Source organism: Monodon monoceros, unplaced genomic scaffold, assembly GCF_005190385.1.
Source record: "Monodon monoceros isolate NGI ecotype Baffin Bay Population unplaced genomic scaffold, NGI_Narwhal_1 Super_Scaffold_3, whole genome shotgun sequence".
Taxonomy (NCBI): Eukaryota; Metazoa; Chordata; class Mammalia; order Artiodactyla; family Monodontidae; genus Monodon; species Monodon monoceros.
Genome location: NW_021703780.1, coordinates 8,891,494 through 8,910,653, shown reverse-complemented (window position 1 = coordinate 8,910,653; position 19,160 = coordinate 8,891,494). Strand labels below are relative to the sequence as shown.

Sequence of the window (19,160 nt, the reverse complement as noted above, 5' to 3'; positions counted from 1 at the left end):
ATGGCTGAGTTGCTTTGCTCTGCACCTGAAATTATCACAACACTGTTAATCGGCTATACCCCGATATAAAATAAAAATTTTTTTAAAAAAATAATAGGGACTTCCCTCATGACGCAGTGGTTAAGAAACCGCCTGCCAATGCAGGGGGACACGGGTTCGAGCCCTGGTCTGGGAAGATCCCACATGCCGCAGCACAACTAAGCCCATGTGCCACAACTACCGAGCCTGCGCTATAGAGCCTGTGAGACACAGCTACTGAGCCCTTGTGCCTAGAGCCTGTGCTCCGCAACAAGAGAAGCCACCGCAATGAGAAGCCTGAGCACGGCAACGAAGAGTAGCCCCCGCTCGCCGGAGCTAGAGAAAGCCCATGCACAGCAATGAAGACCCATCGCAGCCAAAAATTAATTAATTAAATTTTAAAATAATAATAATGGCTGAAAACTTCCAAAATCTGGGGAGAAATTTGGACATCCAAGTTCATGAAGCTCTCAAACCCCCAAAAGATTCACCCACAAAGATCTTTTGCAAGACACATTATAACGAAACTGTGTAAAATCAAACACACAGAGAGAATTTTAAAAGGAGCAAAAGAAAAAAAATTTCTCACATACAAGGGGACACCCATAACGCTATTAGCAGATTTCTCTGCAGAAACCTTACAGGCCAAAAAAGAGTGGGATAATGTATACATGTAAAGTGCTGAAAGAAAAAACTGCCAACCAACAATACTTTACCTAGAAAAGTTGTCCTTCATAAATGAAGAAAAGATTAAAACTTTCCCAGAAAAATAAAAGCTTAGGGATTCATCACCACTAGATCTGCCTTACAAATAGTGTGGAAAGCAGTTTATCAAAAGAAATGAAAAAACGCTAATTAGTAACATGAAAATATATTAAAAAATATAAAACACACTGGTAAAGTATATATTCAAATTTGGAATACTGTAATATTGTAATACAGTGGTGTGTTAATGAACTCTAGAATAAAGGTCAAAGGGTGAAAATATTTAAAATAATTATAGCTATAATTTCTAATAGATATACAATATAAAAAGAGATAAATTATAACATCTAAAACATAAAATGTGGGTGGGGAGACAAAAACGGTAGAGTTTTGTATGCAATAGAAGTTATCAGCTTAAACTATATCTCGAAAATGTTTTACGTAAGCCTCATGGTAACCACAAAGCAGAAATCTATAGTAGATACTTAAAAAATAAAGAAAAGGGAATCAAGGCATACCACTATAGAAAACCATCAACCACAAAAGAAAACAGCGAGAGGAAGAAATGAAAAGAAACAACAAAACAGCCAGAAAACAATTAATACAAAGGCATTAGTAAGTCCTTACAAATCAATGATTACTTTAAATGTAAATGGAGAGTGGAAGCTAACGCAACATTATAAAGCAACCATACTCCAATAAAAATTCATTTAAAAAAAAGAAAAGAAATGTAAATGGATTAAATTCTCCAATCAAATGGCACAGAATGGATAAAATATGACCCAAATATATGCTGCCTACTGGAGACTCAACTCAGCTTTAAGGACGCACACAGGCTCAGAGTAAAAGAGATTCCATGCAAGTGGAAATCAAAAGAAAGCAGGAATAGCTATGCTTATATCAGTCAAAACAGACTTTAAAGTCAAAAAACTTAACAAGAGACAAAGAAGTTCATTACATAATGATAAAGGGGTCACTCCATCAAGAGAACGTAACAACTGTAAATATAGGCACCCAATGTCACAGCACCTAAACATTTTAAGCAAACGCTAACAGATCTAAAGGGAGAAAGCGACAACACTATAATAGTAGGGGACTGCCTTCTGTGGGGTGGGAGAGGAGGCATGCCGGTTGATGGGACCTGTGTCCCAGGCTACGTGCTTCTTGACACAGACGTTCTTGTTCGTGAGTGAAAACCTCTGCTCCTCCCCTTGACCTTCAGGCACATTTGGAGCCGGTAAGCAGATGGCACTGCCCTCTCCAAGGCCTGGCAACTGTCACGCTGTATAGTGATTGTATCTGCCTCAATTTGAATAACAGCCCAGTCTGCCAAAATCAGATTAATTTTGCTTTATTCTGCAGAAAGAAGTTTAGAATTCTCTCACCTCTGTCTTCCAAGTTTTGCAGTTTATGATTGAAGCCAGTACTTTTCACCAATGACTCTTGGGTCACAGTCTTAAAAAAAAAAAGGCCACAAATACATGTATTCATGTCGAAATAAGAAACACATGGTGCTACATTATCCCTTAAGAAGGAATAAGCTAGTACATTAAGCAAATATAATATTAATTCTGGAAAACCCGATGAATAACCAACAATTAAATAGTACAATACCTCAGATACATTTTCTTCAATATCTGAGTGCTCCAAGGAAGAGAGATCGCTCGGTGAAGGGGGACTTTGAAGTTCTGAGTATTAGAGAGAATGAATAGTTTTAAGGGAATAAACACACTGAGAGGCAATAACATTTCAGTATCAGTCTATAAATTAAATTTCAACATCCACTGCCCTACCTCCCGCAAAAGGACACAGTTCTAAAAAAAAAAAAAAAACAAACCCAAACCAAAAACCACTTTGTATCTTGCAGGGCATGCATGGGTATTAGGGGTTACAGGTCTGTAGATAAAATGAATAGCCAGTTACCTACTAGGTCAGCACCTTTAGTAGCTGCCCATCTGGCCCCAAACACACAGCAAGAATTCTACCACCTCAACGTGGTCCTTCTCTTTCCTCTCTCAGATGCACTCCCTTACTCCTCTTCCTCTCATGTTATATTTCCCTCTCTCCTATTTTCCTTTCCCCACTTCTTTTCTTCCAGTGGCAGCCAAATTAAGAGGCTGGCAGTCACGTGCTTGCTAATGCCATCATGTGCCTGCCAACGTGCGATGCTCTAAAATGATAGAGGTGAAGAAAACAAAATCCCTACTCTTACCAACTTAAAAAAGACGTGAGTTGTTTTCATAAGATACAGTGGGGGCTGAGATAAACCTTACAGGTCAAGGGTTGGCAGTCTGCCACCTGGTTTTATAAATAAAGTTTTATGGAAACACAGCCATGCCCATTGGTTTACATCTTGTCTGTGGCTCATTTGGAGCTACAAATGCAGAGCTGAATAGATGCCAACAGAAACTCTAGGGGCCAAAAAGCAATTACTCTGGTCCTCTACAGAAAAAGTTTACCAACCCCTGCAATAAATCATCATTTGAGCTTCTTGTTATTTTTAAAGTGGAAGAATACCAGCAATTCTTATGCACAAGCTGATCTCAAATGTTAAAACAGAATTAAAACAATGTCCTCTGTCTTTTGTTAACGAGGGCATAAAAGAGAAGATCAATCATACTTTCACACTTTCTTCAACAGATATTAAAAGAAATACATTCTTCTTTTTCAAACTACCTTTCCCAAAACATAATTTTTTCTACGTAGATTGACAGAAAATCACATACCTATCTTCTGGGCAGAATCTTCAGGAGTTAAAAAGGCAGAACTACTCTGAAATTTCGTTCCAGAAATTTTTGGAGGTGTGACATTATTTTGCCTGGAGGTATCTTTCCGTAATGGTGTTAGAATTTTAGCCTGAAATATAGTATTTTTTATAAAGTGTTAACTTGTTTTGAGTGGTTGTGAATGTTATCAAAACATTCCAAGACACTTCCAACATCCTTTTTAAATGATTAAGTATTGGATATGCTCCATTTGAAAAAACCAGTAAGACCATAAGATCGCAGGGTTGGAAGCACATTAGGTCAGGTATCAACTGATGACTCCAAGTCAAAGTTCTCAAAGTGTGCCCCCAAACCACAGGCTCGGCAACACCTGAGAACTTGACAGAAGAGCAAATTCTCAAGCCCCAGTGACAATGTACTCAATCAAAAACTCTGGGGACAGGACCCAGCAATCTGCATTTCCGCAAGCCTTCCTGGTCATTCTGAACACTAAAGTCTGAGAACCACTGCTCTAATTCAGGAGTCAGCAAACTACAGCTCACTGCAAATAAAGTTCTTGTAAATATAAGTTTTACTGGAACACAACACATCCACTCATCTGAGTATGGTCCATGGCCGCCTTCACGCTACAATGGCAGAGTTGAATGGCTGCCACAGAAACCATATGCCCGAAAAGACTGAAATATTTAGTATCTGGCCCTTCACAGAAAACGTTTGCCAAGCCCTGCTTCTAAGTTATTCTCTTAAACTCCAGCACAGAGAAGTGAGTTCTAGATACCAATGTCTGTATAAAGTCAGCAATGCCCTCACTGAAAATCAGCACAGACTTCTGGTCAGTTGCCCACCTTAAATTTATGGATTCTCAAAGCTTTCCTGTTTCTTCTTTGGTACCTATTTTTCTAAAAAGCTGTATATTGCTAAAAACTGTTCTTTTGGCCTATTTCTAACTGATAACTCCTTGTCTCAGGTTGAACTATTCAACAAATATTTAGGTAGTTGCTCTGGCTCGCAGGTTTGAGCTGTAAACTCTCTTGGTCACCTCAGGACATGAGTGTCCCTTAGCCTCACAGAAGGCAGCACCCCGCGCCCCCAGGCTGATGGCAGAAGGCAGGTTGGGCAGGGAGGGCAGATGACGAGCTACTATTAGGGCACTAACAACATTCTATTTCTGTACAGGCAAGCAGAGCGCTGCTCATGCCCTGAGAATCCCAGCAGCTGCCCTTCGAAAACTCTTAAAGACTTCGCGCTATATTCTGCAGTGTGTGTGTGTGTGATACACATATATAAAGTATATGTACATATATGTATTATATATGTATGTACATATATTAGATATGTATTATATGTGTGTGATATGTACATATATGTATTTTAAAATATAAGTATATATAGTTTGTACATATAAAGTATATGTGCACAATTATATATAATACATATCATATATACATGATTATATATGTTACATATTTTATATAAAATATCATATATACAGTATATATATACACACACTATACTATATATACTATCTATCTAATTTCATTTGACAAAGGACAAAAGCCAACTGCTTAGAGAGGGAATTCAGCTAAAAGCATATAAGTATATATAGTTTGTACATATAAAGTATATGTGCACAATTATATATAATATATATCATATACATGATTATATATATTATGTTACATATTTTATATAAAATATCATATATACAGTATATATATACACACACTATACTATCTATCTATCTAATTTCATTTGACAAAGAACAAAAGCCAACTGCTTAGAGAGGTAAGTCAGCTAAAAGCATGATAAATTAAGCTCTGAATTGGCCCGGAGGACACTCGTGTCCATGTTCTTAACTACTTTGATATAAAACAAGGATAACTGAGAGGAATTAAGAAACTTTCAGGGCTTATTCAATATTTGAAACGGCTGAAGGCATTTCAACTGCTTGCAAAATAAAGACTTAAATGTTTAAATCATTAAAATCTTTGGGAGTAACATGTCAACAAACTGAGAACTAACGGAAGAATTAAACCAAGAAGTTTATTTTAAAATATAAATTCAAAAAAGCATACATTTGCAGGAAATCAGAAGAGCCCAGATTTCAAGCTTAGTTCATAATAAACATCTTGCAACAAATTTGCAACCGATGAAAAAAGATCCTAAATTTTTACCCAAGATTCATATAAAATGTTTAGAAGTCCTTGAAGTTTCTGTTGAAAGTGGTTCACATACTAGTAAACCACTGGTTTATTCTTCTCATATTTCAGAAAGGAGTTTTTTGAGAAATAAAGGTGGTTGAAAGAGATCAGCTTGTTTCAAGCTTACACCATGAGGGCACACGGCAGCCCAGACAAAATTTACTTACTTCATCTTTCTCAAGGTCACTGCCACTACTGAGGGGGAAAAGTGGCAAGGCTAGAATGGAAGGGAATAAGAGTACAGTGGGTAAGTTTGCTTATAAGAAATACCCAAATACACACTAGAAGCAATTCCCACTTCCCACAGCTTGCTGAAATGTCTAGCTCTTATGATCTAATTACTCACCTTTGCTCCTCACTACCCAGCATGAATTCTCTGCTCCAGATCCTGTTCTGAATGCTGTTCTCACGTCTTTCTAGTTTTACCTAATTAGAATGCTTCCCCTTCTCCACACCTCTTCAAATCCTATTCTTCTCCCAAGGATTAGCTGAGGTCCCACCCAGCTCTTCCTTGAAGCTTTTCCTGATGATTTCAGCTTACGTCAGATTCCTGTTATCTGAACTCCTTACTCCATTTATCCACGGCTCAAATTGAACAATTATTGGTCAATTCCATATTCTTTCATACCGTTTTACATATGTACATTTTCCCTTTCCCGTCTATCAGGGAAGGAGGACCACATGATCACATCTCTTTGGCACCCGCTGCTCCCATCACGTATTGAAAATTTAATACCTGATAATTTATTTGAAAAGTGACTGGAAAGAAAACACACACCAAACTTACTTTTTTTTTTTTTTTTTTTTGCGGTACGCGGGCCTCCCACTGCAGTGGCCTCTCCCGCTGCGGAGCACAGGCTCCGGACGCGCAGGCTCAGCGGCCATGTCTCACGGGCCCAGCCGCTCCGCGGCATGTGGGATCCTCCCGGATCGGGGCACGAACCCGCGTCCCCTGCATCGGCAGGCAGACTCTCAACCACTGCGCCACCAAGGAAGCCCCAAACTTACTTTTTATGTTACTTCTGGTTCTTATCTTTTTTCTATTAGGATATGACTTCAGGGATTTCCTTTTTTGGTTACTGGTCCAAGACAGTTCACTGGCACTACTACTGGAATCTTCATTACTCTCCGAGAAGAGGTGTTTCCTATAATTAAACTTTTACAAACACAGGTGATAAATGAGAACTACTAAAAGGACGTTAGTACCATTTATGTGCAATTAAACATATGACTATAAAGTTAGACAAAAGAGAAGTAACTCCTTCTTCTAGAAGACTGGGCTTTCTTCCATAATGAAAGGGCACAGAAGTAAGGAGAAGGGAGAAAAAGAGAATGATTATTTCATTAGTTCTCCACCAAGCGGCTGTAGTAAAAGAGACACAGTCCTCTCTAATCAAATACTTGTAGCTGTAGAGGTGGCAGATAACTTTCCAAAAGTTGATGTACCTGATTACTGGGCCAACACTAACTTCAAAACACTAACCTACAGGACTGAGAACCACCGCTAAAAGAAAGTCAGAAAGAGCTTTAATTTGTTTGAAGCCCATGATCTCTTATTTTAGAAAAAAAATTTCATTTACTGTTTATACAGAGATTTTTTTTTTTAACGTACTGACAATAGACTTAAAGCACTCTGCTTCCCAAAGCAAGAACAACAATGGAGAGATGGAAACGGGCACACACAGGAACAAAACCACGTCACTGACTCAGAGCAAAAAATTTCTTTTCAATTCATTAACACTTCTGATTCTATTCAGAGTAAATCTCAGCTGCTAGTAGGTCTTTAATATTTCTCTTCTACTTCATAATCTTTTTTTTTTTTTAACAAAGCAAGAACAGACTTTTGGCTCAAGGCCTAATACAAGGAAAAGTACAATTCAATATAACTTTGTTATTCTCCGTCATATTTATTTGGGGGCTTACCAACTATTTGTTACAACTAATGCTGACTTTCCATTTCAAAATGAAATGCTTTATGCATATGGCTGATTCACTCTGGTGTACAACAGAAACTAACACAGTATCATGAAGCAATTATACTCCAATAAAGATCTATTAAAAAATAAAAATAGAAGTGAGGAAAGAAAAATAAATAAATAAAACAAGCTTAAGATAAATTTAACTGAGAAACAAAGAGCAGAGTAATGGTAAAGTTTGAAGATGGTATGCAAATAACTAAAACACGGGAAGGACTGCCCCAAAACAATGAAAGTGATTCCATTACCGACATCCTTGTTTCTTGCTTTCTGTCACCCTTAAAAGCAGAATCTTCCCTAAAAGCAAAATACATTGAATTAATGGTACTGTTTCACCAACATCTTCTCCTTTCCCAACTTCACAGCACTCTTTCTTTCCCTTTACACGTCCTTTGATTGTGAGCCCAACTCATGGGAAGTACCCCATTCTGAGACAAACTTTCTACCTTGCAATCCATTTCCATACATCTTCTGCCTGCCAACAACTGGCTATTTAACAAAGAACAAAACTTTATTGAGCCCTTCTCTGTCAGGCATCCAAAGAAGAGGCTGGCAGGGTAACATCAGCAAGTAAGCAGTGAGTGTGACAATGCTACAGAGCAGTGTTTCCCGCCTGGCTCTGCCTTAGAATCAGCTGGGTGCTAAAAAGGCAAGCTTTTCTTGATGATTAGTGATGTTGAGCATCTTTTCATATACTTATTGGCCATTTGTATATCTTCTTTGGAGAAATGTCTATTCAAGTCCTTTCCCCATTTTTTTAAATCAGGTGTTTTTTGGGGTTTTTTTTGCTACTGAATTGTAGGAGTTTCTTATATATTATACTTCAGATATTTACCCCTTATCAAATACAGTTTGCTATTATCATAAAACCAAAAGACACGTCTTTCTATTTGCTACTATATAGAAAGAAACTTGATTTTTTTACGTTAATCTTATATCCTTCGGTTTTGTTAAAGGGGAGTTGTTTAATGGGGACCAAATTTCAGAAAGATGAAGATGAAAAAGCTCAGGAGACGGCTGGTGGTGATGGCTGTACAACAACGTGAAGGTACTTAATGCCACTGAACGGTACACTTGAAAACGGTTAAGATGGTAAATTTTACATTATGCCTATTTTACCACAATTTTTAAAAAGCTATGCTAACACATATATATGGAATTTAAGAAAAAAAATGTCATGAAGAACCTTGGGGTAAGACAGGAATAAAGACACAGACCTACTAGAGAATGGACTTGAGGATATGGGGAGGGGGAAGGGTAAGCTGTGACGAAGCGAGAGAGAGGCATGGACATATATACACTACCAAACGTAAGGTAGATAGCTAGTGGGAAGCAGTCGCATAGCACAGGGAGATCAGCTCAGTGCTTTGTGACCGCCTGGAGGGGTGGGATAGGGAGGGTGGGAGGGAGGCAGACGCAAGAGGGAAGAGATATGGGAACATATGTATATGTATAACTGATTCACTTTGTTATAAAGCAGAAACCAACATACCATTGTAAAGCAACTATACTCCAACAAAGATGTAAAAAAATAAAATAAAATAAAATGCCTATAAAAAAAAGTTAGTCTTACACTGTTAGTTTGTGTGTGTATAGTCTTGATAGGGATACAGTAGGAAAATCAAATAGCTAGTTAAAAATCCCACTAGGGGATTATAGATAGACAGGGAACTTCAGGGAGCTTTAGGAGACCATTGTAAGTTAATGATCACTCAAGAAAGCAACTGGAAAATCATGAAACAAAGCAGACTTGCTTAACAACGAAACTAACAACAAAAATATACATCAAGTCAATGATGTCTGCATCCTGCTGGTTGAGATAAGTTAATGATCCCTAGGACATGCTCCTCTGCACATGCTGAAAACAAAAATATAAGGGAAAGGTGACATTCCAAAGTAGAAGACCCTCATTACACTGAAACCTGAGATGACTTACCATATTTTAGCATACATTATCATCCTTCTGCTGATTTGAAGAGCGCCATGACCGTCCTGGTTTGACCACTAGGGACAAGAAAACTCCCCTGTCCGACATGGAGCAGGAGGTGATGAGGGAAGCTTGATGTCTACTCAAGAATGAGGAAGAAAGTGGATTTCTCCCCCCTCCCCACTTTTCCTTTGTTTATAAAAATGTAACCCATTAAGTGCTAGGGGCAGAGCCCTCTCGCACCTCTTGTACCCCTCACAAGCCTCCTATACTAATAAACTCTTTCTTTACCTGTCACTCTGCCTCTTGCTGAATTCTTTCTGTGCTGAGACAGAAGAACCTATGCTCTACTGAGTCCCAAAATGCGTTCTGCGGTTTCAGTCTGAATTTATAAGCAGCTACAGGTGCTGTTTTATTCCAACATGAAAGAGCTAAAAAGCTCTGAGCAGTACCCAAGATTTCTTTGCAATACTGGCATCTGAACGTCCCTTTTAATTGAAGTACTCATTTGCAGAACAAAAAAACAGAGACCCGGAGATGAACAGATTACTCCAGTCAGGAATCTTTAACTCAGAGTCTGTGGTGTTACTGTTAGATGTTCTAGGGGAATTATGTACCCTCCATAAGTCCAAGACCTATCCTTCTGCTCTATGTGGGAAATATTCCGTAGGACCAAGCATGCAGCCCCTTCCCCAAAGCCGAATCTGGACCTCTAGGAGCAAGAGCAACAATGTTCCATGCCTCTCAGAATGAGAAAAAGGATTCTCAGATTCAAGTGGGGCTGAAGAATTCTCTCACTGCTGAACGGAGGATCAGACAGGCACAGAGAGTGGCAGCAGGTTACTGGGAAGGCACAGCCCCGGCAGGGTTGCCTTACAGCAGCACACTTCCAAACCATGCTGGAAGCCCCTGCCAGCGCCCCACTCCTTCTGAGGCAGATGTGAGAGGAAGAGGTGAAGTCGGAAGAAACCTGGATTGCTCCAAGGATCTTAGAGAATGAGACACTGGGGCTTCCCTGGTGGCGCAGTGGTTGAGAGTCCGTCTGCCAATGCAGGGGACACGGGTTCGTGCCCCGGTCTGGGAGGATCCCACATGCCGTGGAGCGGCTGGGCCCGTGAGCCACGGCCGCTGAGCCTGTGTGTCCGGAGCCTGTGCTCCGCAACGGGAGAGGCCACAACAGCGAGAGGCCTGCGTACTGCAAAAAAAAAAAAAAAAAAAAAAGCCTGGACAAGAAAGTGTGATGGGAAGGAAGTGTAGCGGTAGGGCAGGTTTCTACCCTCTTCTAGTTGAAAGAGATCCTTGAACAACGAATGGCTAGCTATAGCGATGGTATAAAAACACTACCTTTTCTTTCCTGGCTCATGGCCTGACAGAAACGTAGGCTCTATTCCTGGCTTAGAACTCTCCTTTTTTTTTTTTTTTAAAAGGACATCAGCTCAGCTTTTATTTATTTCTGGCTCTGTTGGGTCTTCGTTTCTGTGCGAGGGCTTTCTCTAGTTGCGGCAAGCGGTGGCCACTCTTCATCGCGGTGCACGGGCCCCTCACTGTTGCGGCCTCTCTTGTTGCGGAGCACAGGCTCCAGACGCACAGGCTCAGTAGTTGTGGCTCACAGGCCCAGTCGCTCTGCAGCATGTGGGATCCTCCCAGACCAGGGCTCGAACCCGTGTCCCCCGCACCGGCGGGCAGACGCTCAACCACTGCGCCACCAGGGAAGCCCCAGAACTCTCGTTTTTTAAGGTCAAGAAAGAACAAATTTCACAGTATGACAGAGTGCTTTAAACTAACATCATAAAAGGAGAAACAGCACTGTTCATATATAAATTGTAAACCCTTAAAGCCCAAAACCAATATAGGCTGACACAGAAAAACAATAGGAGAGATATCTAGTAACTCACAGAAGAAGAATGGTATTGGGGAGGTGGAGCCACAATAACATATAAAAATTAATGAAGTAAATAAAGGAAATTATAACACACTGAGGACCCTCTGGGGAATTGTGTGGTTCTGGCAGAGGAATGAAGAAATAGCCCACATCAGTATTGGATCTGTTCATTCATTCATCAGTCCATCCATCAATGAAATTGTATTACTGAACCTATTGACAAAAATGTCTAGCAACTAGAACCCTCAAAGATTGGGACTTTGCTGCAGTCCAGTGGTTAAGACTCTGCACTTCCAATGCAGGGGGGTGTGGGTTCGATCCCTCGTTGGGGAACTAAGATCCCACATGCTGCATGGCACAGCCAAAAAGAAAAATAAATCAAATAGAACCCTCAAAGACTGCTGGTAGGAAGGTAAATTCCTGCAAAGACTTTGGAAAACATTTTGGCACTTTTTTAAAAAGTTAAACATATACCAATTATGATCCAGCTATCCCATTCCTATATATTTACCCAAGAGAAAAGAAAACACATCTCCATACAAAGACTTACACATGAATCCTCAGGGCTTTACTTGTAACAACAAAAACCTGGAAACTCAAATGTCCATCAGCAGGAGAATGGATAAACAAAATGTGGTATATCCATACAATGGCTCCACTATTCTCCATACTACTCAATAATATAAAAGAATGAACTGTTGATACATGATGAATCTCAAAATAATTACACTGAATGAAAGAAGCTAGAAAAAAAGTACTTATTGTTTGGTTCCATTTAAATGGATTTTTAAAACTACAAACTCATCTATAGTGACAGAAAGCAGACAAGTGATTGCCAAGGGTCGGGGTGGGAATGCAGGAAGACAGGAGGGAGGGGTTTCAAAGGGGCAGGAAGAAACTCTCGGAGATGACGGATACGGTCCTTATCTTGATTGTGGTGATGGTTCCTGGGTGTAGACATATGTCAAAAACTGTATGTCACAGATGGAAAAATCTTCAACAAAATACTAGCAAACAGAATCCAACAGCACATTAAAAGGATCATACACCATGATCAAGTGGGGTTTATCCCAGGAATGCAAGGACTCGCCAATATACACAAATCAATCAATGTGATACACCATATTAACAAATTGAAGGAGAGAAACCATATGATCACCTCAATAGATGCAGAAAAAGCTTTTGACAAAAATCCAACACCCATTTAGTAAGCACAGTGGGAACTTACCTTAAGATAATAAAGGCCATATATGAAAAACCCACAGCCAACATTGTTCTCAGTGGTGAAAAACTGGAACCATTTCCTCTAAGATCAGGAACAAGACAAGGCTGTCCACTCTCACCACTATTATTCACATAGTTTTGGAAGTTTTAGCCACAGCAATCAGAGACAAAAAAGAAATAAAAGGAATCCAAATCAGAAAAGAGGAAGTAAAGCTGTCACTGTTTGCAGATGACACGATACTATACATAGAGAATCCTAAAGATGCTACCAGAAAACTACTAGAGCTAATCAATGAATCTGGTAAAGTAGCAGGATACAAAATTAATGCACCGAAATCTCTTGCATTCCTACACACTAATGATGAAAAATATGAAAGAGAAATTAAGGAAACACTCCCATTTACCACTGCAACAAAAAGAATAAAATACCTAGGAACAGACCTACCTAAGGAAACAAAAGACCTGTATGCAGAAAACTATAAGACACTGATGAAAGAAATTAAAGATGATACAAACAGATGGAGAGCTATACCATGTTCTTGGATTGGAAGAATCAACACTGTGAAAATGACTATACTACCCAAAGCAATCTATAGATTCAATGCAATCCCTATCAAACTACCACTGGCATTTTTCACAGAACTAGAACAAAAAATTTCACAACTTGTATGGAAACACAAAAGACCCCGAATAGCCAAAACAATCTTGAGAAAGAAAAACGGAGCTGGAGGAATCAGGCTCCCTGACTTCAGACTATACTACAAAGCTACAGTAATCAAGACAGTATGGTACTGGCACAAGAACAGAAATATAAATCAATGGAACAAGACAGAAACCCCAGAGATAAACCCACACACATATGGTCACCTTATTTTTAATAAAGGAGGCAAGAGTATACAATGGAGAAAAGACAGCCTCTTCAATAAGTGGTGCTGGGAAAACTGGACAGCTATATGCAAAAGAATGAAATTAGAACACTCCCTAACACCATACACAAAAATAAACTCAAAACGGATTAAAGACCTAAATGTAAGGCCGAATACTATAAAACCCTTAGAGAAAAACATAGGCAGAACACTCTATGGCACAAATCATAGCAAGATCCTTTTTGACCTACCTCCTAGAGTAAGGGAAATAAAAACAAAAATAAATAAATGGGACCTAATGAAACTTAAAAGCTTTTACACAGCAAAGGAAACCATAAATAAGACAAAAAGACAACCCTCAGAATGGGAGAAAATATTTGCAAATGATGCAACTGACAAAGGATTAATCTCAAAATATACAAGCAGTTCATGCAGCTCAATATCACAAAAACAAACAACCCAATCCAGAAATGGGCAGAAGACCTAAACAGACATTTCTCCAAAGAAGATATACAGATTGCCAGCAAACACATGAAAGGATGCGCAACATCACTAATCATTAGAGAAATGCAAATCAAAACTACAATGAGGTATCACCTCACACTGGTCAGAATGGCCATCATCAAAAAATCTACAAACAATAAATGCAGGAGAGGGTGTGGAGAAAAGGGAACACTCTTGCACTGCTGGTGGGAATATGAATTGGTACAGCCACTATGGAGAACAGTACGGAGGTTCCTTAAAAAACTAAAAATAGAACTACCATACAACCCAGCAATCTCACTACTGGGCATATACCCTGAGAAAACCATTATTCAAAAAAAGTCATGTACCACAATGTTCATTGCAGCACTATTTACAATAGCCAGGACATGGAAGCAACCTAAGTGTCCATCGACAGATAAATGGATAAAGAAGATGTGGCACATATGTACAATGGAGTATTACTCAGCCATAAAAAGAAACGAAATTGAGTTATTTGTAGTGAGGTGGATGGACCTAGAGTCTGTCATACAGAGTGAAGTAAGTCAGAAAGAGAAAAACAAATACAGTATGCTAACACATATATATGGAATCTAAAAAAAAAAAAAGGTTCTGAAGATCCTAGGGGCAGGACAGGAATAAAGATGCAGATGTAGAGAATGGACCTCAGGACACAGGGAGGGGGAAGGGTAAGCTGGGATGAAGTGAGAGAGTGGCATGGACATATATATACTACCAAATGTAAAATAGATAGCTAGTGGGAAGCAGCCACACAGCACAGAGAGACCAGCTCGGTGCTTTGTGACCACCTAGAGGGGTGGGATAGGGAGGGTGGGAGGGAGACACAAGAGGAAGGAGATATGGGGGTATATGTGTATGTATAGCCGATTCACTGTGTTATAAAGCAGAACCTACACACCATTGTAAAGCAATTATACTCCAATAAAGATGTTAAAAAAAAAACTGTCAAAAATTTGATGTCAAAGTATACATCCAATTGTACACTTTAAATATGTACAATTTATTTTATTTCAGTTATACCTCAATAAAGCTGTAAAAAAAAAAAATCACAGGTATGACCCATTCTTCAGAGGCCTACATGGAAAGTGGCAATAAAATAATGCCAAGAAATACATGTTTTCTGGCGAGGGATATTCAGTGTTCTGCTACAGAAAACTACATCACCAAAGATAACACTGGGACTATAATGGTAGAGACGCATAGGTCAAGAGAACTTTCCAGCCCTGCTCAAATCATTCTGCAGAAAACTGCACACAATGCTCTCTCCTTGTGTGGAGCACAGCCAGACGCAAAAAAGGGGGAAAACCTAGACAGTCGAATTGTAATTAATGAGTCACATTAACAGCAATCTACATGGTTTATGAGTTTTGAAAATCACGTACCTAGATGTATCATTTAATTCAGGAACCTGCATTTTTGCTGATGGTGCTTGTAAATCTAAAGAATTTTCAAGTTTTGAAGTAACTTCCAAGCATGAAAATGAAAAACAAAAATTATTAAGCATCTCAAGTAAACATTTAAATATACCATTCAAGTCTTATGACAGAAAAAAAATCTGACCTTTTTGTGTATCATCCAGTTTCGATTTTTCAGGTGAATTGTCAGCTGTATTTGTTTGCTGCAGGAAAAACATATATACCTAAGTTTAACTACGTTGTCTTTGAAATTTTTTACAATTCCAAAGAAAAGCATTTAAATAGTAGGATATCAGGCTCTTTGTTCATTAGATTTAGCTCCAAATGACTGTTGGCTGTTCCAGAAACATCAATATCTACCCTCAGAAGATTTGCCACCATCAAAGACAATCACAGAGTGTCTCAGAGTTACTAAGGGAAACATCAAAGGAAGACTTACAAAAATGTCTTCAACAGCATCATAATTGTCGAGATATGTACAAGTTCCCAAAGAGACAATCTATCTGGAGGAATAATCTTTGGTGTATTTGTTTTTAAAAAAAATCATAACACTATCACATTTCTGTATAATGTGTCCATGTAATCAAACATAAGAAAATGGACTGAACACCAATACATGCCAAGCAGTGTGTTAGGTGCTTTATGTATTTATGCTTTTAATCCTAAGACGGCCACACTGTAAACCAGCTATTACCTTTGCTTTACAGATGAGAAGCCTCAGGCTCAATGATGTTAAGTAATTTTCCCAAGTTCCCACAATCAGTAAGTGAAAACCAGGTCTGATTCCAAACATTAGGCTGCTTTTCCCAAACTCAGTCTCCAGATCCCAAATGAGGGAATGAGGCAAAGCCAGCCAAGTGACACATTCCGCGGGAGAGCCAAGATGAGTGAAAGTCGAGAAAAAATAAACACGGCAGGCAAAAGTAATTTAAAGGAGGGGATAGTGAAAAAAGAGAGAGATGGTTGACCAGGAGAAAATGGACAACAAGCCGGAGAGTCAGCTTCCACCTGCCAGCATCCTGGTGGATACAGTTCAGAATCTTGTCCCCAGTTCCCTGTACTCACAGTAGGCTCAGACTGGTTATTTAAGGGGAGAGTTGTTAGGCAATTGTTATCTTCAGCACTGGTTAACTCTGCCAGCTCGGTAGATTCCTTTGCTTGGTCTATACACATTAAGAAAAGAGCAACAAAGAATGGTAACGATAACCATACACAATGCTGCATACACCCTCCAAATGCTCTTTATGAGATTCATACTTCAAGTACATCACCATATTTTGGTAAGAGCTGGTAATTAGGACCTGCTATGGGCACCTTGGAAAACTGCTTTTGGGTCTAACTCATAAGAGATATGTAACCTGTGCAGGGCCAGCTTCATGGGTAGACAGGGCCCTACACACTTGCCTCCTGCCACCCCATCATAATTTCTCTTTTGTCATTTCCAATTGACCCCAAGACAAACTGTATCAGGCGGAGAAAATAATTCAAGGTTTAATCAGCAACTTTTCTTTCTCCAAAGGTATAATAACACATTAATTACTCCTATATGACCACAGGTTTTCAGTGACCTCTTTCAAGTAATATTTTATCATTGCTTCTCTATGGAATCCTGGTAAGAAATTTTGTTATTTCCCAATATACCTGTCTCTCTTTCGTGGCTGCTAGGAATCTCAGTGTCTTCTTTCTCAAACTCACCAGAAAGGTCTGAGGAGATTTTCGTCTGGTCAGGCCTCACCTGAAATGAAAACCAAAAATCACACGATTTTTAAAAGCAGTAATCCTTTTAAAAATTTATTATTAACAGACCTAAAGAGACATAGATAGCAATACAATAATAGGAAGGGACTTTAATACCCCACTTACATCAATGAATACATCACTCAGATGGAAACAATATGGAAACATCAGCCTTAAATGACACGTTAGATCCAGTGGACTTGACATATACATAACATTCTACCCGAAAGCAACAGATTACACATTCTTCTCAAGCACATATGGAATCCAGGATAGATCATATATTAGGTCACGAAACGAGTCTTAATAAATTTAAGAAGACTGAAATCATATCAAGCATCTTTACCAACTACAGTGGTATGAAACTAGAAATCAATTACAAGAAGAAAACTGGAAAACTCATGAATACATGGAGATTAAATAACACGCTTCTGAAAAACCAATGGGTCAATGAAGAAATCAAAAAAGAGATTAAAAAAAACTTTTGGCAAATGAAAATGGAAATGCAACACACCAAAACTTATGAGGTGCAGGAAAAGCAGTTCTAAGAGGGAAGTTCATAGTGATAAATGCCCACATCAGAAAAGAAAAGAAGGACTTCCCTGGTGGTCCAGTGGTTAAGACTCTGTGCTTCCAATACAGGGGGCACGAGTTTGATCCCTGGTTGGGGAACTAAGATCCCACATGCTATGCAGAGTGACCAAAACAATAATAATAATAAAGAAAAGAAAGAACTCAAATAAACAACATATCTTATACCTCAAGGAACTAGAAAGAAAACTAAATGAACCCCAAGTTAGTAGAAGGAAGCAAATGAAGAACAGAACAGAAATAAACAAAAGACACTAAAAAAACATTAGAAAAGATCAATGAAACTAAGAGCTGGTTCTTTGAAAATATAAACAAAATTGACAAACATTTAGCTGGATTCACATATATATGTGTGTGTATCTATCTATCTATATTTAAAACAGCCTATTATTCAGCCATAAAAAAGAAGCAAATCCTGCCATTTGCAACAACATGGGTGGACCTTGGGGGCATTATGAAAAGTGAAATAAGTCAGACAGAGACAGACAAATACCGTATGATCTCACTTATATGTGGAATCTTAAAAACAACAACAAAAACAAGCTCATAGATACAGAGAGCAGATTGGTGGTTCCAGAGGAGGGGGTTGAGGGTAGGTGAAATGGGTGAAGGGGGTCAAAAGGTACAAACTTCATGTTATAAAATGAATATGTCATGGGGATGTAAGGTACAACATGGTGACTATAGTTAATACTATATTGCATATTTGAAAGTTGCTGAGAGACTAAATTCTCTAAATTTTTTTTGTTCACAAAAGAAAAACTTCTAACAATGGTGATAGTTGTCAACTAGTCTCATTGTGGCGATTTTTTCACAATATATACAAAAATGGAATCATTATGATTTACACCTGCAACTAATATGTTTTAGGTCAATTATATCTCAATTTTTAAAACCCCAGCATGGAAATGTAAGAGACATGAAAACATACTAAAACATATTTACTGATAAATAATCAAGAAGAATTAAACATGCCACCTGTTTGTCATCTCCTAAAGCTTTAATGGAAGCTTGTGCTATGTTGAATTGCAATTCAAAATGAATTTCTATTTTCATCACTTCTTTGTTTCTGATATTAATAGGCTTCTTCAGGTAAATTTTGAGCATCTTCATCTCAGTCTCTAGCAAAAATAAAGTATACCAATGTAGATCAACATACTGAAAGGTTATATTTTTAAATTTTATAATTTTAAATAACTGCACTGGGATATTTGTTCACTGTCCAGATTCTTCCACAATGAGAAGTTGAAAAGAAATTATTTGAATAAAGTTACTCTGAAATTATTTTTATTAGACGCACATGTGTGTTTTTACACACACACACACACACACACACACACACGTTTAAGCAGTTAATCTAGCAGAGATAGAAGTAACTTAGCAGCATA

At 38.6% G+C, this 19,160-nt stretch overlaps 1 protein-coding gene across 1 annotated transcript in view; it reads right to left on the bottom strand.

The window, feature by feature from the left end:
* The window catches only part of SYCP2L (synaptonemal complex protein 2 like), a 62,447-nt gene that overhangs the window by 19,311 nt on the left and 23,976 nt on the right, over positions 1–19,160 (bottom strand). Inside the window, exons 11-19 of the mRNA XM_029244087.1 lie at positions 18,751–18,893; positions 17,086–17,179; positions 16,469–16,607; positions 12,272–12,314; positions 6,659–6,806; positions 5,818–5,867; positions 3,450–3,579; positions 2,338–2,411; positions 2,109–2,178 (exon numbers count right to left, since the gene is read on the bottom strand). Coding sequence (XP_029099920.1) covers positions 2,109–2,178; positions 2,338–2,411; positions 3,450–3,579; positions 5,818–5,867; positions 6,659–6,806; positions 12,272–12,314; positions 16,469–16,607; positions 17,086–17,179; positions 18,751–18,893 — 891 coding nt within the window. The remainder of the gene's footprint in view (positions 1–2,108; positions 2,179–2,337; positions 2,412–3,449; positions 3,580–5,817; positions 5,868–6,658; positions 6,807–12,271; positions 12,315–16,468; positions 16,608–17,085; positions 17,180–18,750; positions 18,894–19,160) is intronic.